Source organism: Columba livia, chromosome 6 (assembly GCF_036013475.1).
Source record: "Columba livia isolate bColLiv1 breed racing homer chromosome 6, bColLiv1.pat.W.v2, whole genome shotgun sequence".
Taxonomy (NCBI): domain Eukaryota; kingdom Metazoa; phylum Chordata; class Aves; order Columbiformes; family Columbidae; genus Columba; species Columba livia.
In genome coordinates, this window is record NC_088607.1 from 18043576 (window position 1) to 18068722 (window position 25147).

At 40.6% G+C, this 25147-nt stretch overlaps 1 protein-coding gene across 22 annotated transcripts in view; it reads right to left on the reverse strand.

The window, feature by feature from the left end:
• The window catches only part of MARCHF8 (membrane associated ring-CH-type finger 8), a 98448-nt gene that overhangs the window by 51536 nt on the left and 21765 nt on the right, over nt 1-25147 (reverse strand). For 9 of the 22 annotated variants that reach the window (XM_065067337.1, XM_065067341.1, XM_065067340.1 and 6 more), the window contains one exon: nt 24562-24740. The exons of 2 other annotated variants lie outside the window; for them this stretch is intronic. In XM_065067337.1, coding sequence (XP_064923409.1) covers nt 24562-24614 — 53 coding nt within the window. In that variant the 5' untranslated portion in view covers nt 24615-24740. 11 more of the 22 variants (XM_065067333.1, XM_065067334.1, XM_065067335.1 and 8 more) reach the window with 5 other exon arrangements.

Below are 25147 nucleotides of genomic sequence, written 5' to 3' on the forward strand. Positions count from 1 at the left end.
CATCACAAGCAATTTGATCGCAGCCCCACAATACTGCCCACCAACAAGCATACTGGGGGACAGGCTAGAGGGAGAAGGCCCCGAACTGAAATACGTTCATTTTGCAGTACTGAAAAACTCGAACACCAAGCTAAATTTACTCTTCAAGTATTTTTTGAATTAAAAACAAAACAAATGCAAACTTCTACCTGTTCTCACCAGAGACTTCCCTTTAAAATTCCTTGTCAGCTGAGAAATAAAAAAATCTTAAATTAAGTTTCTGCACTGCTTGATAGGGCCAATAAGCTTCGCCTTCCCTGGTTTTTACTACTTTTCCCAAGGACATCACAGTTGCAACCATTTCATCTAAATGTTGTTACCATATGACGCTGCCTTTATATCTCAGAACTAGCTAATAACTCCTCTTCCATTCACTTCTTTAATATGAACATAAGCATACTCTTCACTTCAGTTTGTGCCATTTCTCACTGCTGCCAAATACTGAATATTTTAATTATATTTCTGATTCTACTATTAGGAACCTTCATATTCCATTACAAAGAGACACTGAAATGGAGATAAAACTGGTAACAAGTTTTATCAAATAAGTCTCAGTCCTGTTCCCTGCCTCATTCGGAATACAGATTATCATGTTTCCTGTTCTGGTCTGATTCCAACTCTTCACAGCGATCTACAGAAAAATAACCAAAAATTGGATTTGTGCCCTTTTTTTCCCCTTATTCATTAGCTGTGTTTTTTTGTTCAGCTCAAACTCTCACCTTCCTGGATCTGTAAGCAATGCCTGAAGTGCTCTGTTCAGTCCAAATATTTTCCTCACTCTCAGCTGATGGAGCAAATCTTTGGGAACTTTTATGGACCTTTTGTTCCAGAACATTTCCCAGATGTGAAAGTTCCTTAATTTTTTATTTATTATTAATGATGTCTGAACTTAAAAAAAAATTGTAAACACCAGAATAAAACTCCTTTCCCCAGGAGCAAGACTACTATCTACAGTGTTATAGTCCATCCAGATCCCTAGGGCTTCAGCTGCCCAAGGATTTTGAGCAATTTCTGAAGCATGGGTATAAGCCTGAGCACTTTCAGATGGTACAAAGATGACACTAATCTGGGCCCAAATTGGTTTAAACCAGAGGTGAACATGCTTAATTCCTCCCTGTGCCAATAGGGCTGTAGTTGCTGGTTTGTGCTAGAACGACAGTATTAAATCTTACTTGATTATCATTAAAACAAACAAACAAACAAAAACCAGCTAAGTGAGTGGCAGGGGGGCCGAGCACAGACAAAATCTGAATGTTACTAGTTGAAAATGAACAACACAGCGATGCTTTTAGAAAACTTCATTTTAAACTATCAATACATCAGTCCAATACATGAAACAGGCAAGTGCAGAAATAACTCTTCCTTCCCTATATCCTGATGAACAGACAACACAACCCTGGACTCCAGGTGTAAATGAGTAGTGAAGCAGTAAAATACACTTTAATGTTAAAAACCAAAACAAAACGCAAAAAAACCCACAAAACACACCACAAACCAAATCTTAAAGGTTAAACCACGTAATCCCAAATCCATCTCTTAATTCCAATGACTTCAATCAAGCAAATGAATACATGGGACCTCACAAGTCTAATAAAATCAGAAAAAGAACCCTGCTTGCAAGCTTCCATGAAACAAGGATCTTACGCACTGAAACGTCAGACAATCTGTTGTAAAAGAGTATTAGACTGTCACCTCTCTCACAACGAAATTGAAGCATCTCCAAAACTGAAGCAGCAGATCAATTCTCACCGTATGTACAGCATGTATTTTCAAGAACTTTAATATATGAAGTCAAAAGGAGCTTTTTAAGTTTTTCAAAAGTCAACATTTCAAGTTATTTAGGACTCCCAAAGTCCCCTACAACACCCAAAGCCACAGCCTGACAGTGTGTGTGACAAAATATTGTCACTCCCAATTGTTAACAAAAGGAAAAACAAAATCTCACTAGATATCATCTTCTTGTGTACATATAAATTATATTTAGGTGATCAAGTCATCTTGGAAGGCAACATACTGGCAGGCAGTGTACATACAAGCTTCACCAACAGCACGTGATCATTAATCTCCTCCTGGGGGATTTCACATAAAGCTGACAATTTCTGCTTCCACTAGTAATGCTTATTTACTAAACCCCAGCTTGGACTCAAAGCTACCATTTTTAAAAGAAAACAGTTTGTCTGCAGAGCAAAGCACCGTTTCATCCTAGTTGTTTAGCAGGGGCTCTTGATTTTTGCACTTTGAAGTTCAGGGTTTTCAGCAGCCCACCTAAATAAATAAATAAATAGAATCCCCACCAAACGGAAACAAACCCCCCAGCCAGGGCAGGCGGACACACACCCGCACCAGCGCCTTCACCGCCAGAAGCAGCACACAGACTTAAGACACACAAAGCAAATAGCATTTGAACAGTCTTGCCAAATGAGATTACGGGTTTGTATTCCTCCCTTTCTCACACATGCACAAACCCATACATTGCAGAGCAAATAATGCTCACAGAACAGAACAAAGACCCTTTGTTTTTGTTCCATAAGGTTTTGCAAAATCCCCTTCTTTGTCTAAAACTGAATTAATAGTGTTGCTTGAGCCCTGACGATCTAAATATACAAAGCTTGCACAGAGAAGGAATATAGGTTTATTTTAAAACAACTGATAACATTAGAAACTACAGACAAGCTTTTGAGAGCAAAAGCCTCAATTTACAAGCATTTTTATACAGAAAATTAAAAAAAAAAAAAGTAGTAAACACTGCAGCCATTCAAATGCACGCACTCTGAAAGGACACAATTGGAGCTTAATGCTTATCACACCCAGCTGTGTTTTAACAGATCTCTTATGGTTACCTGCCCCCAAATAAAAGTGCTAATACCGATACAATTAAAAAGCCAGGTTAAATAAAAACAACAAAAAAAAATTCCAAACACCAGCAAGGTGTCCTTCTGCCTTTAATCCCAAGCACCTTCAGAAAGGTATTAGCATGAATGAAGGAAAGGTATTTAAAAAATAAAGCAGCTTCACAATTAGAACTGAACAAAGTCTCACACTAAAAGGGATCGTTTGTGTAGGACTCTAACGAGGAGCCTCTACAGCAGCCTCTCCTGACAGGCTGCCCTGATGTACATATTTATTTTGCAGGACTTAGCAGCATCCCTATAATGAACTGCAAGCCAAGATACTCTGCTGACAAGGCATTCTCCTACCTGCAGCTTCATTTTCCAGCACGAATGCATGTGTGTATCCTCAGCGTAGCTTCCCCTGGTTGCATGACTCCTGTTATCCAGGCTAAAGAGACGGAGCTGTGTAAGCAGAGCTGCTGACTTCCCTACATTTGCCTGCAGATGAAGAGAAAGAGTTGGTGCTGTACTTGCTTGGGCTTGTTTAAGCCCCCTAAATATAATACTAGTGTAGCTCAAACTAGACTAACTACTTCCTCCAGCTGATCCCAGTGAAAAGAGCTTGTGATGAATAATGCATGAAAGCTCCTATGAACATGCTCCATTCCTTGCAGCAGCTGATGTCCACCTCTCCCCCTTCCCAAAAGCAATCCTTAGCAATTTTTGTGCTGTGAAGCATAAAAATTCTCCCAATGTCCAAAGGGCAAGGAGGATGCCCCTCCTAGATCCATTTTCTTTCCTCTACTCATTAGTCAAACCAATAGATCTGGTGTGTTTTTTGTTTTGATTTTTTTTTTTTTTAGATAAAAATCTATACAACTAAGAAGGCAAAGAAAGCACGATAAGTACAGAGCCATATCTCTGGACAACACAATACTAGTTAATCCAGTTGCTTAGTAATTAATTTTTCTTATTCCTTAGGGCTGCGATGGAAGAGAAGCTGTATAAAGAAGAACACTAAAGTCAGAGAATGAATGTGACAGACCAGAAAATAATACAGCGTGAAGACAGCAGAAGAAAAAAATGATTTCTATAGCTGACAAGTTCACTTGACTGTTTACAGAGAAAAGAGATTGCTTAGGACTTAGTGGGTGGAAGAATATGGGGGATAAATTCACATGCTGCTTCTCTTGAGCAATAAATTCCACTATGTCAGTACAACTTTGCAAGCTAACTACAAAAATCACTTTCAGATAGTCCTCCAAAAAGTGAACAAACACAGGACTAATTTACAAGTACCTAATTTGCAAGTGCAATTACTGCAATAGGCAAATGTCAATACATGCCACTTTCAGAGTCTGTTCTATTTCTCAGAACTGTTTTGCTTTGATGTCATTGTTAGATACAACACAAATTATTTGGCATCTCTTTATCAGTTACCTGCTGCAATCCAAATAACATAGCCATCCAAACACAACTGACCAGGCTCTCGCCAGCTGCTAGTTTCCTGTAAAGGAAACGTGGCATTAATGTATCATTTACAGTGAGAGCAGCCTCCTAAATCCTGAACCATGGCTCTTCAGTTTGAGCGTAACATAACTCTCTAGACTTCTCTGAGGTTGGATTTCTTGGGTAGCGTTAAAACTCAGAGACAGTCCCAACTTTCTACCCCCAGCCCAGGTGACTAATGAAGAAAAAAAAAAAAGATAGAAAGTGAAGAAAACTGAGAGGGACCAACAAGATGGATGTTCAGCACGAGAGTCGTGACTGGTTATATTACTTTTGAAGGACTCCTCTTTCACCTCTGCTAAGGGTGATCCTCCTGCAAGGATCAAAGCTAACCTTAGGACTCTCCAGATGACATTATCCAGACAGTTGCAGTTATTTTCATTCTTTCCCTGGGATACCCTCTGAGCCTGGGAATGCTTTACACACCACAATGCAAAGGAGAGGATTCCCCTTCCCTTCAACTGCACTTTTTTCAGACCAGCTCCATCCTCTTACCTTCATCAGTTCCCTGCCACATCCACTTTTAAACTGAGGTTTTCAGGTGACCACACACCCTTCAAAATTCAATTTTATCACAAAAATCACGTGGTACAAATCTTGCAGCCAGGACCACTCTGTACATACTTTGTTTCTCATACTCTCTCACTCATGGCTGAAGACAACACCCTGAGCTAGATGGACCTTTTGTCTCATCTGCCACAGCTGGTCCCATACCCTGAGCACTCTGCATAACTTGCTTCCTCCCTCCATTACAAAAATCAAATCCACACAAACATTATCGGATCCGTAACAAAGGTTATGGAAATACTTCACTTTAAAATACACCTCAAGGAGGAAAAGGATCTTAAGATTTAAAATGCCTTCCTCCAGCTCCTCCACGATTGTAAAAATCAGAGCCAAGAAGCTTGCAGAGACTTAGCAGGTCTGCTGAAAGTGAGGAGGCAGGGGCTCTGCATAAACCCAGCCCCACATGTTAGGAACTACAAGGCAAGCAATCAGGCTGAAGATGACGGATACAAGAGGACCACGTTATAGAGAGATCTTCTGTTTCTGCAAAGGAAGCCAAAAGGACTACACCTTGTTAGAGGAAACATCATCATATGGTATACTCAGATTCTACACTATAAACAAACTGCAGCAGATCAAACATGTGAAATAGTTCATTCAGAGCTTTCTATACAATTGACAATTTCAGAAACCCAGCAAATAGTAAGCTGCAAGATTACTCTATCAATGACAGGGTTCACAACTCACCTCTTGGTATTTTCATACCAGATGAGCTTTGGTTAAACAACAGAAAACTCGTCCCTCTCCATGCCAGCCTTGCAGACTCTTGCACACCCTCAGAGAGGTGCCTGATTTTGGTTCATATGGGACTAATGTGAACAAGCACTTTGCAGACACAATTTCTGCCTTAGCTGAACCTGGACAACTGCACTGACATGAATTTGACATTTTTTTTTTTTCAATATATGGAAGATTGTGCTGAATTCTGAGATTTATTTATTTTTTTTTCCCAGAGGCTCTAAGTCTGAGGCTAATGGAAATGGATCGCTGGAGGGAAGGGGGAAAATCTGCCATGAACAGAGATTTGTAAGGCGTTATATACAAGGAAGTATGTATCTAGGCTCAATTAAGAATTTCACATAGCCCTTGGATATTTACCCTCTTCCTCTTAGTACTTCAAGAGGTTAGGTCAAAGGTTTTCAAGGCTGGTTTCTAAATTGAATAGCTGTATTACTACCATTATGAAAAATTACGCAAACACAGCAAGCTGGAAGAGAAATCCAGTTTAATTACATTCTGCACCCGTGTTACGCCAATGGACTCTGAGCCGAACTATGTCTGCACGTGGCCCATGGGACTGCTCCCATGACACCAGGTGTTATGAGTAAGTTTCTGGGAGAAGCAAACCAGAACACAAACAGATAAGCATGAGAGTAATTAAATGCTTTTTATTATTTCAGACAGTTGTCTCTGTTGGGTATTCAATTTAAAATATAACATGAGAGAATTAAAACTTTTCTGCCTTCTAAAAAGGGTCTTTCATAGGGATTTAAAGAAAAAGGTACTTTCCTAACTTTTTAAAGGCACAATGAACTCAACTGGGTTCTGAATGCACCTGTTTGTTTAATGTAGCATACAAAATTTGTTTCTTAAAACCTCAGCAGCAGGAATGAAGGGATTTGCACTAAAAATCTGACTGTCCATTTAAAAATACCCACCCACCCACAAATCCTGCAATTTCTATGTATCACAGCTTCGGGAAAAAAAGAAAGGAAAAAAAAAAAGAAAACCACATTGGAAAAATGGATATCAGAAGTCCAAAGCTATGTGCCAAACAACTCCAAAGTGACTTGAGTTCATGGATTTTTTAAGTGACGTATAATATTGGACTGCTTAGGGTTAACATGCTCTTGAGTCTTGTATCCTCCAAATAAAGCAATTTTTTTTCCCTTAAACATTAAATATTTGATTATATAATCAAATATCAGAATTTAACCAATATATTAATTCTTATGCTTACGAGGCTAGAAAGAGCAGTTTAAAAATTAAATACATTCTGCTGAATGGTGATATATTTTATTTAAAATGAACAGCATTTTGCAGCGTTCTCCTGCATGCCTGAACAATCATGTTGCCACTGTGAAACTAAGAGATGCAGGAGAGGCCGCACCACTGTGCATAGCAAACTAATTTTTCATTCATGCGCACTTATTAGGTGAAACTTGAAATAATGTGTGTGGTGTCAGCTCACACACACATCACTTCATTACATGCTTATGCTAGGGGCCAAGCTGAATCATTTTAGTTAAGTATTTAGCTACTGGCTGGCCAGTTAATTTTACAGTCGAATTTTGTACAGTCTATTTAGTTTTTTCCCCTTTTAAAGAACTGCAACCTCCTGGGGAAATTCTCTACTAGACCATCTGCTCGTTTCCTATAAATCCTCCTTTCAGACCTTACGCAAATTTCCAATCTGCCAATCAGAACTTCTTTGATGTCTGTGAGAAAAATAAAACCAACTATTCTAAACTGAAGCCTGCAGTACAAAAAAAGATTAGTTATCCCCTGATAAGTAAAATAACTACAGCAAAGCTGGTAATTTATTTGCAGCACATCTCAGGTGGCAGATACAACCTCAGTGGGACGAGCACTTATGGTTCTGCCTGGCCAGACATTAGAAAGGGACGGTCATGATCCAAGGACAATTTATCTCACATTTTTAGCTTGTTATTCTCTCCCAAGTTTCTGTGTGCCCAAGCATCTTATTTGCAACCATCTCAGTTGGTAGTGCCTGGGAACAGCTGATAGCCATTTCCCTGGTCTAACCCCAAAGGAGCGCGGAGGGAAGGAAGAACCAATTTGGATGGCACAAGCATAATGGGGGACAGACAGGACAAGGAGATGTTAAGTACCAAGCAGCATTTCCTGCCTGTGAATCTGCATGATCATGCTTGTGCAAGTACTGCACTGCTCCTATCTGCCTTGTGAAACACTGCAGGCTGTGTAGATCCAATGTTATGCCTGACTTTTTCCAAACAAACAAGGCTGGAGGGAGTTTCAGCAATCAGGAACACACTGAAGGAGCTAACAGACTTTGATCCAGCAGATGTTTCTCTGAGCCTATGTGAATTTGACAGTGGAAAAAAGAAGTGAGAATTTTATATCTATTTTTAATGAAATTAACTTCAGTATGCAAAATCTCTACCAAGCATTAACAAACACCATGTAAGATCCCCTGCCTCCATGCAGTAGGTAGAAAGACAGTAGTACGTGCAGGCAGGAGCTGACTTTTGGCTGCTGTCTGTGCCTAACTGACATACTTGTCACTTCAACAGTAAATTCACAATGCTGGAAAGCAACATAAAGGTGCTTACCCAAGTACTGTGGGTGTCACTAATACACCTAAAAAACAAGAGTGGAGTATAACAATATGGCCTGAAGAATTTTTCCAAAAAGCATCAAAAGATTGAAGGAGAAAAACAATCCAGCAAACCAAATCCACAGAAATGCACTTCAGACTAGAGAAAACCGGGTGATTGAACATAAGCAAAAGAGTCAAGCAACTAAGGAGCATACTGAGTTTCCTAAATGGTTTTATTTCCCCTCAGATCTACAGCTTTGGCTTTTTGTTCTGCTTTTTGGCCTCAGAAAATACAGCCAAGCTCAGAGCAGTGGATTGTGGACAAGCTCTCCCCAGCAAAACTGCACATGCAGGAACCAGTTAAGACATGTTCACAAACTTTTGAGAAATCTAAGAAAAGGATTAAAAACCAGAACTTTGTTCTAAAGAGGAACTGTAAGAGCTTCCTCAGAAGTTCCTCAAAAAAAAACAAAACACACACACAAAAAAAAAAACCTCGCAACAACTAAAACCCACCTAAATATTACACAAGAATAATTCACCAAAAAGGATGCAACAGACATGGGGGTCAGGGCTCCGCATTAAACACCTCCAAAAAATTCTGGTTATAAACCAGAAGTTCAGACTTTGCAGTTGGTTGTCTCAACGACTGGATTGAAAAATGCCAGGGCCATAAAAATGGGTTGATCTCATCTGCCTTGCTGCACTCTGTAATCCACTGAGACCTGTGTATGCCTCACCTAGATTTACTACAAGTAGCCAAACAGCAGCCAGTCTTAAAGAACGATGTCAACGATCTACTTCTTGTGTTCCAGATGGTTACCCCCACATCATCCTTGGGGACAGATGGCTGAGGGGGCACCAGAGCCTGTGGCCTAATTGCTGGCAGTGGGTGTGTGAGCAGAGAAACCGCAGTGGACATTTGCTGGAGGAGGATAAACAGTGATAGTGCATTTCAGAGGGAGCTGGAGGAAACATTTCTGGGTTTTACTGGATGAGGTACCAGGGAATGGGACTTCAACTGAGTAGCTGTAGCACCAGAGGTCAAAGAGAAGTCTGTAAGGAACCACGAGGCTCTTGTAATTATCAGCAGCTACCTGCTAGACACTTTACAGGTGGCTTGTGTCGCAAAGGTCAGACTGAAGCCAACCAAGTTGCTGAGACTTTTAGACCCAGATATAAGAACTCCAGAAAGAAAATATCTGGATCTGGAGATGACGTCTAGCACATTCACTACATGTTCCTTGATGTCTCCTGGGGACAGCGGGAACTTCCCTGGCAGAGAAGTGTGGCCAGGCAGATGCTAAAACTGGAAAAGCCTTTACAGATAAGCAGCTGCCACCAGTCCTACACAGCATGAGACTGATTGGACTGGGGGGGAATTAAAAATGCTCATAAACTTAGGAACAACGGCCATGCTGCCTGCTGTATCTACATTCAAAAGGAAGCAGAGGTTTATAGATGATAAGGGGAAAAAATAGAACAAAACAGCACGGCATGGACACAATACAGTGGGAACCAAAACTCTGAGGGGGTCAACACAGCCCAACCAGGCAGGTTGGCTCTCTTTCTCCCTAGCCACATTCATGGGAAAGGCCCAGTTCCCCATGGAAACTGCATGCTCCTATACTTTAGTCAGTTCATTCTAGTAACCATCAGAAAGAACCTTTCAAAACAGCATTTTTTTATTCAGGCTCCAAAACACACAGAACAAACAGTCTAAAAGAAGGCCCTAAGACCTGGGTGCACTACCCCCTCCCAAAATTCTCCTTGCTAACTCTTGTGGAAGAAATGTTTCTCAGACCAGCTGAGCTCAGGATGCGACGGGGAGAAAGCACTATCTTTGCCGCAGACATGCTCATCCCATCTGGTGGTTGTGTGTGTTCCATCCCCCCTCCCCCACCTATTGTCTCCTATTAACATTTCCCTAGTAGTCTGTTTTAGCTCACTGAAACTCCCACCTTTACTGAGACTGATATGGTGGAGCATTTCCTTTTATTTATTTATTTATTTTTTTTTCCCCCAAATGCTTCCTTTTAAAAATGGAACAAGTGACACCAACAGAAAACATGTTAAATGTTGAAGACCATAAGACTCCTGCCAGATCTGAAGTTGGCCTTGTCAACAGAGAATTAAATGAAGATGTTTCTGCTGGTTCCACAAGTTCGGTCCTAAGCCAGGTGTTAGTCAATATTTTCAATAATCAATTGAAAACGAATTTTAAAAAAATAGTAAAGTCACTGCCAGTAACATTTACAAGTGACCAAAAGCTTAGCAGGTTGGTAAAAATGATGAGGCTTACATCCACTTCACAGATTCTGAACGAACATTTGAAACTGATTTTGGGGAAAAAAAAAACAAGCACACCGTACTCAAACTGCATTTTACTTTCACCAAATCTGTAACTGCAAGTTATACGGGCTTCAGTCTATAAAGCAGGAGTACAATAAAGGATTTAGGAAGTTGCATTGAAGTGACGACTGCAGGTGAGAACCTGAATGGAGGCAGAATTGATGCTGTTCACCCCTGCACTACAGCAAGTAGAAATCAGTTTTCCCTCTCAAGTCCAGCACTTCCAAGGTAAAGTGCTGGAGAACTGAGGGAGGACAAAAACTGCAACAACAACAAAACCCTAAAAACAAGAGCAACACAGCTTGCCTTGTAATTAGGACACTTGAATTCCAGTGTCCCAATCTTTCCTTTCAAACAGAAGGAGAGGGGGCTGAAAAGGATCTCTTTCTATCTCTCACTGCCCCCAAACATTTTCAAGGCTGTAGGAAATACCCTACTGGGAGAGATTCAATAACTTTATATGTAAATTTATCTAAAAAGATAATGACCTAACTTGTCTGTAATGCACTGATTGGTCCAAAAGCATAACTTAAGAGCCTGTTTCAATTAATGGAGAAAGAGGCACCAACAACCAGCAGTTGGGAGCTGAAGCAAGAAAAACTCAGAATTAAAAAATAAAAAGTCAGGTGTGGTTTCTGTAAACTCTGATGGTTGTTGGCATGGAAACAAACTATCAAGTAAGATGGAAGATTTACCCTTCATCTTCAAATCAAGGCTGGAGGCTAACATGCCTCTTCCAAATACCGTGAGTTATGTGCTCAATATACGTTGCATGTAGTAATGACTTGTGTTACAGGGGTAACAAGTCAGATGTGGCCATCCCTGCTGGCCTTCAACATCACAAACTTCAAAGGAGTCACTACAATAAAACAAGCCGTTTTCAACCAGACTGATGAGAAAGGGTTTGGTGGTAGGAGGTGCTGCTTTTATGCTGCACACTTCAGTTTAGAGGACAATTAGCCCTTCATTACCAATGCCTAGAAATACATGAATAGATATTTATTTTAGATAGCTATGTTCCGCTTTGCATATTAAAAAATTACATGCGAAACACATGCCCCCTTTTTTTAACTGAATCTGTACTCCAACATACATGGCTTTCACTCTTCCACATGAACTTTATCATTGTATGTTGACACAGATTTTTTTACTTGGCAATTTGAAGCAATAACCCAAGTAGTCAAGGTTTTCATATTAATCACAGAACAGAACCAGTTCAGTTCTATTTATAGCTGTAAGGGAAGAGGTTATCTTATATTAGTTTAAACACAAATTAACACTGCCAGTACCCAGTGGCCCTAATTTGCAAATGTTTCCATTAAGTACCCTAGTGCTTCCGTTTTAAGTGCTTAACTTAAAATAGCTATGCTTTAAAGTTTAGAGGTATGCAGTAGCTGTGCTTCCCGCTTCCCAAATGTCCCAACCTTGGTGTCTGAAAACAGACACATCTATTTAGGGGTCACTTCCACATTTCTGCCTGTGGATGTTTCAGTAACTCCAGTGTCTCTGGAGCACCCGATGCTTGTCGGCAGCCAAAGGGGAAGTCACACTGCAGCATTTCATGCAGAATGACACTGTCTAACTGCTGTTACATTAATCAGCTCAGAGAAATTAAGATGAAAAAATTAGTGAATGTTTCACTTGGTTGCATACAAGCCTGACTTGCAATCTTTACCCGAATAAGGGTTTCAGCCATCTGCATCACAGTAGACTAAAGAAGATTGCGGGTAAAAATCTCAACGAACAACTCTCTCCTATTCTCTGGGATCAATCAAATGTTTTCACTGTCATTATGCATAAAAACTGAAGCCAAAAAACATCATGTAAGCCACTTGCTGAGGGAAATGTATCGTGATGTTTCAAACTGAACAAAACAGAAACCGCCTCCTCTGGTATCTAGTGCCGGGAATAGTTACTAGAAATCAGCAGGCAGATGATTGCCAGAAAAAACTTTACAACTAGCGTGGGGTTTGCACATCCAGTCAGAGCTGAATAAAACATTTCCTGTTCTGAAGCTTTCCATTCAAGAAAAGCCAACAACTTTAAAGGAAAAATAAAAATCAAATTATTAGTCGGTATTCAAAAAAGCCAGAAGCAGCCTCTGCAACTTTTAAACCTTCTTTTTTATGCTCATCTCTCTAAATCCTAAGAAAAGGATAATCTCATACTCCTTTTAAGAATTTGATGCCAATCCAATCCATAATTCCAATCATCATGTGGTCATGGGATTTAAAATATAGTATAGAAGATAAAAAACAAGCTAAAGAAGAAAAAAACCCCAACATATTGTAGACTACTCACTTCCATGGGCTGTATAGTACAGTCTGGCATCAGCATACACTGCAGAGGTAATAGGACACAACTTCTCTCGAGTGACATTTGTCCCTGTAGGGCCTCAGAGGACTTACGGACATGCTACTCATATCTACCCTGGAAAGACAGTATTGAACTATGGAACTACAACTTTCTGTTGCATACAATCACCCCCCAAACACTAGAAGATACATGGAGATCTGTCTCTTGTTTCTATGAAGCATCTTTTTTTCTACTTAAGAGAGGTTAACATCCCACACACAGGGAAACACAAACTTGGTAGCCACCTCTGAAATGAGTCATGGTACTGGCTGAAAAGTTGTCCTGAAATTATACGAAAATAAGAAGGAATAGCATGTGATGCCATTCTTCTAACTCATTTATTGTTTTCCTAGTGACAAAGTACAGAAGAAAGGGTAGTATACCAGCTCAGAAAAATGTGTGTTCAAATAATAACCTGCCTCTGCACAGATGTGCAGTATAACATGGGCAACATTTTAATGTCCGTTTTCCACAGCTCTATAGGAACTAATCAATTAATTAGATGGCTAATACAAAGCTTTACCAGCAGAAGATCAACTACTTTGTTGCAAAGGATTTCCCTGACTAACAAAACTTCAAGTAAAAAATCCATACTTGACTATCAGTGTACATACTTCTACTGCACACAACCTCTCCTTTCTGCACTCATTTCCTCATCAGCCTCATGAATCAGGTCCTCTTTAATTACACTTATAGGAACTAAGGCCAGCTAATCAGCATCCTCAGAAGCCATGATCTCAGGTGTGCTGGGGTGCTTCCAACATTTATTCCAGGTTCTCACTTCCCTGTACACTCAAGGTTATTGCATCTGCTGCTGAAATGGCTCCTAGCCTGGCCTTGCTGGTTGAGGTCACCTCTCTTTTGATCTACTGTTATGGCTGAGCAGCATTCACAAATTGGCACTCAACATCTACTAGTTCACCACTGTAACTGTGAGACTATACATTAAAAAGTGCACCTGAGTTAAGAAGAGCATCTCAAGGATTTCTTCCACCTCATCTGTTCTGCCAGTTTCCTGTATACTAATGTCACCCACTAATGTCTTTGTCTGCAAATCTCAAGTCCGTTACACCTATTAGCTGATGTGAACAACCCTCCTGATACAACAGTATGGACAAAGGAATTGAAGTGAGAAGTAGTTAAAGCAGGGACTGCCAGCATGCAAACTGGAGAGGCAGAGCTAGAGTACACTGAGTGGCACACGCAGGCTGGATGCTGGTGTTGGAGGAATGCAGGGACCCCCAGGAGGGGCTCCCGCTCTATGCCACCATCAAGGGTGCTGGGAACACTGCCTTACACAGTAATGGGGTAATCCAGGTTCACAGGGAGGCATTGCATGGCTCTTCACTCCAAATTTCTACTGGCAGTCTTAACCTCTAGGTTGGAAAAGAAATTTGGTATATCCTGCAGTGGTAAACAATCTCTTGGATAAATTGTGTATGTGTGGGTGATGGTATTTTATTACGTAGTTACATACTGTTGCCTCACTTCCTGGGCATATCAAAGGTCATACGAGAACATTGGGATGAAGGGTAATCACAGTACTGCTACAAACTACCCTACATAAATATAATAACCATGACTGAAATCAGCTGACATGCCACATAAAGCTGTTTCCTTTGTGGGAAGACCAAAATGTCTGTTAAAGCTGTGGATATCTTGCACAGATAATTCTGCATGAAGACAGCTGCTACTAATGTATAAATCTAGAATATGACCTCTGCAGTAAAAGTTAAACCTGCAATCAGAAGAATGAACGAACTGAAAGACCAGTAAGAAACACTTGGTTCTGTTACTTTCCCCCCATAGACAAGATCTCTGTGTTTGTTTGCAATAAAACATGATGCCGAGGGTTACAAAACCATAACAGAATCGCAACAAAAAATAACTCTCGGTCCTCTGTACTGTGGACTGGACACTATACTCTCCAATATTACAGCAGGAATCTACAAGTAAAAACATTTGGCACAAACAATGTGCTACAGAATCATTAAACAAAGAAGCAAACATAAGACTTTTCGTTTTTCTTTTTTCCTTGAAGAATGGGCTTGAAGGTGAAAGCAAAGGCAAAACAAGTTTTTTGGCTTTTACATTAAGATATTGTAGAACTCTTAAGTTTTCATCTCATATTGGAAACACATGAGTCAAGAACAGGTAACTACAAATATCTGCTTATAAGCTAATTCACGAACATCAAGCAGCAAGTAATTTTTCAATTTCCAGTGTACCTTAAAAATAAAAGCAGAGCAAAAAACTCCTCCAAAAACCCGACATGTTCATTGAGATATTAAGTACAATATACTTAAATAAATGAAGACAACCACACATTAGTTGCAGTTAACACAGAGAATGAATTTGACTCGAGAGTCAGAAAAAAATCTGATTGACTTTTCAGAGATAAATAGCCATAAATACTTCTATGTGTGTGAGATCTAGAGCAGTGATTTTCCAAGGTGTAAGTACTTAAGAGTAGGAAATGCAATTATCCTTCAAGGCAGTAAGACACACTGAAAATCTGTCTTCAAATCCAGATTCGATATAGACTTAAGTAGGTTACACAAAAAATTCAGATGTACATTTCTTTACTATAAGGTCCCTGAAAAACACAACTGTAAGATATAAACTTATTACTGAAAGTGTTCACATGATAAAACTGTACCAAAACCTCTTTCCATGCTCATAGAATCTAAGTATATCAGTGTCTGTGCTAAACACACACACTTGCAGTTACACTGACAGATGCATACTGCGCGTTCAAAGCATTTAGTGACATGGTACCGGACTCTCGCTTCCAGAAACATCATAGGTGCCGCACCCTTACAGAGCATGGTGGCACCACACAGTGTGCACGTAACGCAGGGGTGAAGCCAAATGCTGCAGATGTGAGGACAATCCTCTCCCTCACCCACACAGCCACCTGCTGTCAGGTCCACATGGAATCACATACAATCTATGTTGAAGCATATGAAAAAACTATAAACGGGTCACTTTTAATCACTTGCATCAACATCGAAGTAGTGCTTATGTACAAGAAGAGAGAATGGGGTTGTAAATATACTTAAACGTCCACAAATAGGTGATCCCACTCTTCCCTTCATCTTTGAATATGTCAAAATTCAGTTCCTGACTCTGAGAAAATTAAATTATGAATTTCAGCCTCTGATCTCAGGAAACACACAAGTGGGCTTGCTCAGTAATAAAAGCACGCCCTTGACTTGTGACTGTCATGGAAAATCTCCATAAGCAACTTCCTAAAACGGGATCAATGTCTGCTACCAAAGAGACACATGCTTGGTAGGAGAGGAGAGACCATCACCTCTGGGACCAAGAGAAGCTGAATGGCTTCCAAAGGTGGATTTTGTTCCTAGGTGTGAGGACTATTGACTCAGAAGATTGTACTCACAAGGGCTTAGATTTCCACACACCATGGTGGAACAATTTCTAAATAATAACTTCCCACTGCCCCTGGCAAGAATTCTTCATAAATGGCAAAAGACCAAGCAGAATTACCCAAGTTCTAGGGTGCAAATTTAAGCATGTATATAGCTTCTCAAAGACAAGTCTTTAAACTGCTAGGGTATAGGTTTTAAAGGGAAATCAGCAACTTGAAAGCTAGGGTACCACACCACAGCATGTCTCCCTGGCAGAACTGTTAAGTCTTTGTTCTTCTTTCGAAAGACAAAACAAACCAAAAAGCCCCAAACAACCCAAAACCCAGCCTACTTTAAGTATTTCACCAGGTAAAGAAACACACCTGTCTGAAAGAGCAAACCACAAATGTCACTCACTATGCATCAATGCATGAGGCAAAAACACCCTATAGGAGAAAAAAACCTGTGCTTCTGCTGTCTCTCTTTTACAGAAATTAACTTTAATAAACAAAGAACTTTAAAAATCAGTTTTCAGGAACCTGACAGCATTGCTTTACAGTATAGCCACTGGATGATAAAAATCACTGCAAAGTATGAGTAACACCTTGACCCATGTCTTTGTGGAGCTGTGATGATTCCAGAGGCACTCCGTACCAACACAGATACTTATACACACATACAGCTCACTGCGGGATCATGGCTGACACACACTTTTCGTTAGAAAGCAATCAAGCGGCATGTTTTCACCAGGGAAGGAAAAAAAAATCAGCTCTAAGATCACAAGCTCAGATCCAGGGCCCCCTTTATGGAAAAGTGTTACACATTAACATACACCAGAAACACCAATAGACCTGCAAAACACAATCATCAAAACATACTTGGTTATCACACAATTAAATAGCATCAGCACTTCTTCTAGAAAATCATATTTTTCAAAGAATGACTCTCAGCTTGTTCAAGTGAACTGCTAGTGAAAGCTAGACAGTGATTGCATTAATATCAGAGAGGTGGTTTAAGAATTCAGATTAATGCAACAGCTACAGATCATAATGATTAACTCTAAGTTTCTGGTCTTGAGACACCAAAGCATAAGCAGACAAAAAATCAAAACAGAAATCTTCTACGAGTCCGATTACAATAAAACAGCAAAACCTGAAACTTTTAAAGTTCCTTCTCTGAAGCATCACTACATAAGATAAAACTGCTGCTGTATCAACTGCTGTTAGGTTTTATGTTTACTGAATTTTTAAAAGAAAAGGTTTTCTCCCCTTCTTCTTCAAAACCCTTTCAGAAACCACTTTCTGCAGTTTGCCTTTTCGTAATCCATCTCCACTCAGAAGCCATCTGCTCCTTTCCACACACACACATGCTGTACACGCTCCAAGACAAACACAATGCAGAATCCAATGGCGTGATCTGACTTTTTTTTGTTGAGACTGCTGGAGCAGGAGCAGCTCCCTCCCTCCCCCTCCCTGGCTCCTCTCTTCCCCATTCACTGGGGTTTGCTGGGAAGCAGCATGCCCCAGCTTCCAATCACAGGGCTTGAGAGGACCAGCATCCCATCCTGCACTCCAACACAAGAAGAGCAGAAAGCACATACATGGATTCAGGAAGGTCACAGCATTTTGCACATTCACCAGGACTGAGATCAAGCAATGCTTACCTGCAGGAGGAGGACCCCTCTGCTCTCCATGCCCGCTGTGCCCACTGCATTCTGCAGCAGAGCTATGGGCCAGCTCTGCAGAATGGGCTGCAGAGCGGGACTCTGCCAAATCGGTCATCTCAAAGGATATAGTGTCAAATGCTTCCAGCTGCTCAGCGTTTATCTGTAGACCTGAAGCCCTGTACAAGGCTAACCAGCAGCGCTAGCACTCCTTGATTGATGGGAGGAAGGACAGTGCAGGCACCCAGGGGACTTGCTCAACACTGTCTACGCAGGGCAGTAAGATACAAACACATTAAATCCCAGATTCTACTGTTTTAATCCAGGCCTGGCTGCACTCTGTGTGCTTCTTGCCAGCTCTCCAGGTAGCACATAGAAGGGGAGGTTAGTGGTGACCTTGCCAGGAACATGTGGGAGAGAAGAATGCCCTGAAGCTGGCAAGGGGTAGGAACAGTGGCAACTGCCCATGGGAAGAAGGCATACGAGCAGAAGGAGCACCTCAGGCATGCAGACCACTGCCAGACACCAAGACGTTTATAGTAGTAAAGAAATAGGCAATGCCCTGTGAGAATATGTTTGCAAGGGCACCTGACAGCAACTGCGAAGTGCCATGCCCAGGAAGGGTTTGATGCAAGTAACAGTTAAGTTGTCTTGACAAGCATAAGAATTACTTTCCTAATAACCAAAAGGAAGGATCATAAGTAGGGTGGGGTTCGAGCCTGTACAAATGCACCTGTGGAGTAAAGAGATGCATTTGGTGTGACACAGTTTCTCAAGCAATTTCCCTATTTAATTAGTGCTCCTCATTAGGCTGTTTACTTGCTAAAGTTAATCAAAGTGAGAGTATACTCGGGTACCTGCTCCTACACAGACATGTGCTATAATGTCTGCTTTAACATAGACATCAGCCATGGAAATACCACACTCTCGACATGACAGCATCGCTGCATGGATACAATTCAAAAGGATGTTACAACCGCCTCACTCACCTGGCATATTCTCATATGACAAGGTCTGGGAAATATTCTTATCTGCTCCCAGACTGCAGAAACAAAAGCATTTTCGCTGCAGCTCTTCCGGTCTGTGTCTGTCACAGGTCATCTGCTGCGTCAAAAAATTGTCTAACTGCTACTTTTTAAAAGTGGGAAGTGCACCATCAACTATTTCTGAGAAATGCTTTATGATCCATCAAAAAATATGCTAAGTAAAAGGCAAGGTTTGAATTGTCAGAAAAGGACTTTGCAATTCTCACGTTGAGGCTAAGCCTATAAGCAGTACAGCAAGAGACAAATTCTGCTTCCCATGGAAGAGTTAAAGGATACTCAGACAAAAATTCTTTAATAGTTAACCAGTTTCTCTACAAAGCTAATTTAATAACGGAAAAATGTCAGGTACAGTGTTAATGTACTACATAGCTACACATAAACACACAAAACGCAGTATAAAAATAATAAGAGGTGAAATTCTCAAAGGATTTGCAGCCTGGCTGCTTAATGAATGATTTGGTTCAATGGGCAAGCAAAACCAAACATACACACAGAACCTTACAAATGCCTAAGTATTTGGATTAAGTTCAGCCTATCAGAACCCACATTCACAGCTCAAAGTCCAAAAGGTGAACGAAAAGTTCACAGAGTGCTTCTGTGCCTTAAAATCAATATTAAAGCTCTCAAAGTGTCACAGTAGATTCAACAACGTAAACCATACACCTTTATATTGTGCTACTGATCTATAACTAAAAATTCTTGCAAATGCATCTATAGCTTTTTTTTTATTTTTTTGAAGCCCTGCTTTTCCAGTAAGACATGGCTTATTTGAATCAACAGGACATAGTGCCCTTCCTGTTATAAGATGAAAGAGATCTTTAAGAAGACAGAAGAAATTTAGCAAGATGCAGCACAGTGTACTTCTCTCACTGTAATTTCATCCAGACAAATTAGGTAGTCATAGTATCTCGAAGATGACAGCTTTGAGAAGGACCTGGCGATGTTTGAGATGATCACAGCATCTCTGCTGAGCACACAGCAGCCAGTAACACTTGTTGACCAAGTGGAATTAGAAAGTTTAAATTTGATTAGAACATTCATCTGCTTCTGTGATAAATGCTATGTGATCTTTGATGACAACCTGATATTGCTTCCCAGGTGCAGGCCATTGAGAAGGAAGACTACCTTGCACCCAAAATGAACCAAGATCTCATAATCTCTCTCATTCAGACACCAATCTCATCCATCCCTGATCCACTTATAAGGTCTGCAGAGATCGTACCACAGGAGGTCACGATTGTGAAGTTACACATTTTTAGAAGAGCAGTGTATAAAAGATATTGCTCAAGGAACTTCACTCACTGCAGCAATGTTTACTTGTGAACTTGTGGTACACATCAGTCTGCTTCAGCCAGTGAGGCACAAAGCCCTCAAATAGGCAAAGCTCCAGCACAAAACAAAACCGGAGTAATACCTCAACTACATGACAGTGTCAGTTCAGCATTTCCACTCCAAATCCTAAGAGCTGCTGGCTTTTGCATACATTAGGAAACACTGAGGACAGCACGTTACCCAACAAACAGGAGCAGGGGGGCTAAAGCATCTGACAAAGAACAGAGTGACTCTCCCTTAAGTCAGGTAAGTGTGAAGGCATTCCAAGTGAAGGATAAGTAAGAAGCTAATGATGGTTATTAATAGCCCTTAAAGCTAAAAGTTCACCTAAGTTAAACACAAGAGTAATAATCCCTTTATGACCTTCTCAATTTTTACTGGGGAAATGGACAAAATTTTGTGAAAGGCTGCTGTTAACCCCAGTTTTCAACTATTTTAAATTTCAAGAATTACACTAACCTGAATCAGAATCTACCAGGCTATGGCATTTATACATACAACTGAGGACTTGAAACAGAAATGGTAGGCAAGAGCTTTGCCTTTTACCACCTCTTCAAATTCAGTAGTGTTTCTGCCTCAGACTTCCACAGGTATTGCATCTACATGTTAGTGTGCCATGAGGTATGCCTAGGAACTACAGATCACCCAGTCTGAGAAACTGGATTATAATGCTAAAGGTAGTAAGGACTTCTTGCTGTTCTTCACTGTTAGTCACAAATCATTAGCCCCGAAAACTTGCTCTTGTACCAAGGAAAACTATTGCTAAAACCAGTCAAGCCTTAACCTGAAATACAAGAGCTACATCTTGACCAGAAGCATGAAAGGGAAGAAATAGTACGAGACCTGAACATTTCCACTTGAGAATTTTTCCTCTGCACCTCTGCTACAAATTTGGATAATTAAGCACATCCATAATCACAAAAGATAACAGGATATAAAGCATCTTCTTTCCGGGGAATAGGATAAACACTGATTTTTAACAGACTGGCAAAGTTCGCTCTCTGGGCACATTGGTACTTCATTTTCTGCCACTGTTCTTCTTGAGCCTTTCCTCTAAAACACTTCTCATGATGCAGGATGCAGGTACAGACAAGCTAAAGGCCTAGTCTGAAACAGCAAGAACAAAAGCAAGATAAAATTTTACCTGCTAGCTGACATTCTACCTTTAATCACCTTGGCTTTCACCAGAGCTTGGTACATGAGTCTGCTCAATCTACCAAGTACATACCTGGGAATGTACTTGATCTAAGAACATAGCCTGGTTATTATAAACCAAACCTACATATTTATCTTTGAAGCAGCAATATTGATTTTGATTGTGGTTTGAGGTTTGTTTGATTTTGTTCAGATTAGCAAGTAGCTTTGTACAGCACAAAACATTTTAAGACCACAGTGTATCCATTTGTTTGAGGTGCTTACTGTTGCTTCTACATAGAAAAGGTAAGGACTAATTGTATTATATAGTAAAGGTAAGGCAAGAAACTCATGGCACATGAATTAAACTGAGAAATGTTGCACTTGCTCCTGCAAAACTATTATATATGTTTGCAGAAATCCATGAGAAGAAATAACTGTGAGTTTTGTTGTGTAACGTAAAGTTACACAAATGAAATATGGAAGTACTGAAGTTACGCTGACATTGTAATGAAGTTACAAAACTCAAGAGCAAATGCCTTCTTTCTCAGTTTTACCTACTGTCTTTGTCGTATACAGCAGATGTTACCTACAGCACAAAAATAATCTACAGCTGCTCAGCAGATTTGCTCAACACCAGATCATGCTTGCTCCACAGGCTGCTTTTTATCTGGCAACTGTTTCTAACTCAAACAGAAAAATGGGCATTTCAAAGTGATTAAATATAAGGCAGCAATAGCCTACGATTTCTTTCTCTTGAACCCTTTCTCCCCTGTGAGCATAACTCACACGCATGGCCAGTGGGTCCTAATCGTACCCAAAGGTCAACAGGGACTCTGACGAGCAAGTAGCCTTGAATGTCCTGATGGATGCAATAGGAAAGTTTAACTGGATTGGTCAAAGTCAGCATATTAACAACCTGACTGCTCCCCAGCTCATTCTTAGATCCAGCATTAAAGCTTAACACCAGAAATGATGCAGTTTGCAGGAGTGGGGAAGAGCGTACAAAGGCCAGGCTGTGACTCACGTGCACAGGAGCAGCTGCAGTGTCAGTACAGCTGTACATCAAGGATGGCAGGCAGTTCACTGAGCACTCCAGCTGTCCCAGCTGTGGTTTTGGAAGAATATAGAACACTTGGGAAATGAATGAATATGTTGATGAAGACAAAAAGGAAAAGGCTTAGGAAACAGGAAGTGTTTCCAGGTTAGCCTAACCTATTGCTTGCAAAGTCCCAGTCACCATTATTTCCTTTGCAATGTCACATATATTTAAATAAATATTCTGTTCTGCTTCAAATGTCCCAAGGCATAAAGTACAACAGCAGCCTGGCAAGGGAAACAATAATCAACATTTCACCTATTAATAGTTACCATGAAGGAAACACAGGAAAGGTTTGTTAACACTGAAGTCACTGTGTTAGAAATTAAGAACAGGTTTAGCAGGAGACTTGGGACTCCCAGTACCAGGCTTATCACATGGTCAGAGCTGCCACAAGTTGTTCTGATCTGATTGGCCCCCTAAACCCCATCACCCCAGGGGATGGTAGCCAATTCACAGCACTGCCCTGCATTGGGTAGAGGGGCTGTTTCACTCCAAGCACATACAGTTTTTAAATGGGAGGGGACTGAAAGGAAGAAACAGCAGAGCCCTCTTACATAGAGAGCTGCCCAGACAGTGACTACATGTGACAGGTGGGAAGTGAGAGACTCCAGCAGACTCCTGAAACTAGGTGCTTTATGGATTTAAAGCACCTCATCTGTGAAGACGACTTCTTGCCAAGTCTTAGCAACCAAAACCAGCAGTGCACCAGCCTAATTAATTACTGATTTAAGAATCTGAAGGGATAGAATTCATTTTAAGATGATAATAAGGAGAAGACTCCAAAAAATAAGAATATGATAATTCTTGTTTACTGACTCACTGTTGACTTTGGCAGGTGCAATTTGGACAGCTGACAGGTGAGATGGATAGTCAGGGCAAATGATCCTAACACATTAGAAGCCATTTACTTTACCCTACCCAAAGTTGATCTTAGTGAATCGCTTTCTGTAACAGGACAGTGCACCTCTCATCCCTTATAATTAAGCTACACTCTGTCTGTAATCAGTATCACCCTAGACCTCCTCAGGATTAACCACTGCTGAGCAGTCCACAAAACAAGCCCTGCAGCTGTACCATAATGTGAATGTCCTTTTGACCTCATTTTATGTTGGAGTAGAGCTAAAAAAAAGACAGAATTTTCTGTGGAACTGGCAGATAACGTAAAATTCAATGCAATACAATGCACACGAATGCATGCGGCATACTAAGGTCTTTGGGTTTGAACAGAGAGACATTCCAGGGGTAAACAAGGTTGACACATAAAGGCTAGATACAGTATGCTATTAAAAATTATTAAGTAGAGTATTAATTAGATTCTATCACAACCATAATCACAAGATACTTCAGATGGTTTTGCATTCCCTTTCTCATTAGCACCACAACAAGACCTCAAAATTATTCTATTCACGCATATGCTCCCAAGTTAAGAATACAAACCATGTTCCCAGAAGACAGCATAATAAGTATATATATATATATATATGTATATATATATATGGGTGTATATTTCCTTTCTCGTGATATTCTGGTCACTATGAATCAAAACACAGCTACTAGATGATGCCAAGATCAAAGGAAAACAGGATGCATGTCTGCATGTAGGGATTCACTTCCCATACTATTTTTCTTTTAGAAAGGTAAAATGCACCTGTAACAGCTTCCGTGACAACAGTACTAGAGCCATCTTCCAAAATCCCTATTTGCCTTGAATTCTTATGCAAAATAGAAGGTCATAGCTTGCATTTTGCAGGTTACTCCACAGCAATTTCTCAAATTTTGCAGCCAGTTGCTTTAAAATTGCAAACATGAGAAGAGATAATCTGTTAACATCCATCTTCACTAAAAGCAGCCGTCATGCACGGAGTTGGGGCTCTGGAACAGAATCAGGTCTGATTTGATAACTTCTGCCACTTTATATTTGGGTAACTTCCTGTGAATATCAAGTACATCTGACAGTACCTGTTCCTCCTTTTCTTTGGTCTTGCTCCTGGAGACTCTGGAAGAGGTAACATCCTGAGCTGGAATGACAGAGATTTGATGCAGTGGCATGTTCATCACACCGCCTTGTTTGGTCCTATCATTTACAGGAAGGAGGCGTGAAGGCAGCGCTCATTCAGTGCCATTGTCAGGCCTTGCACCTAAAAAATAAAAGAAATAGATGATGTTAGAGTAGCTTGGAATGCAATTATTTCTAAATCAGAGCTAAGCCATGAGTTGGACCAAGGCTCACTTCTTATTTTCTCTCTGGATTCTGAACAGGAGAGAGTTTGGCTGGGTGAGAAACAACACTGGAGTTTTAAAGAGCTAGAACTAGAGAGGTCAGAGCACAATTTATACAAATGAATGAATACACAAATTATCAGCCAGTTCTTAAGGTGGTTCAAGAGCAGAGCCAGAGGGCAGTGACCACACTTGAATCTGTGTAGAAAGGGAAGAGGATGAAGAGCAGCTGAGCAGCAGCAATGTGCTACCTGGAGGGGCAGAGAGCAAAGCTCATGCAGGTAGATTCCTGAATGGCCAACCCCACCACACTGGGTCAAACTGC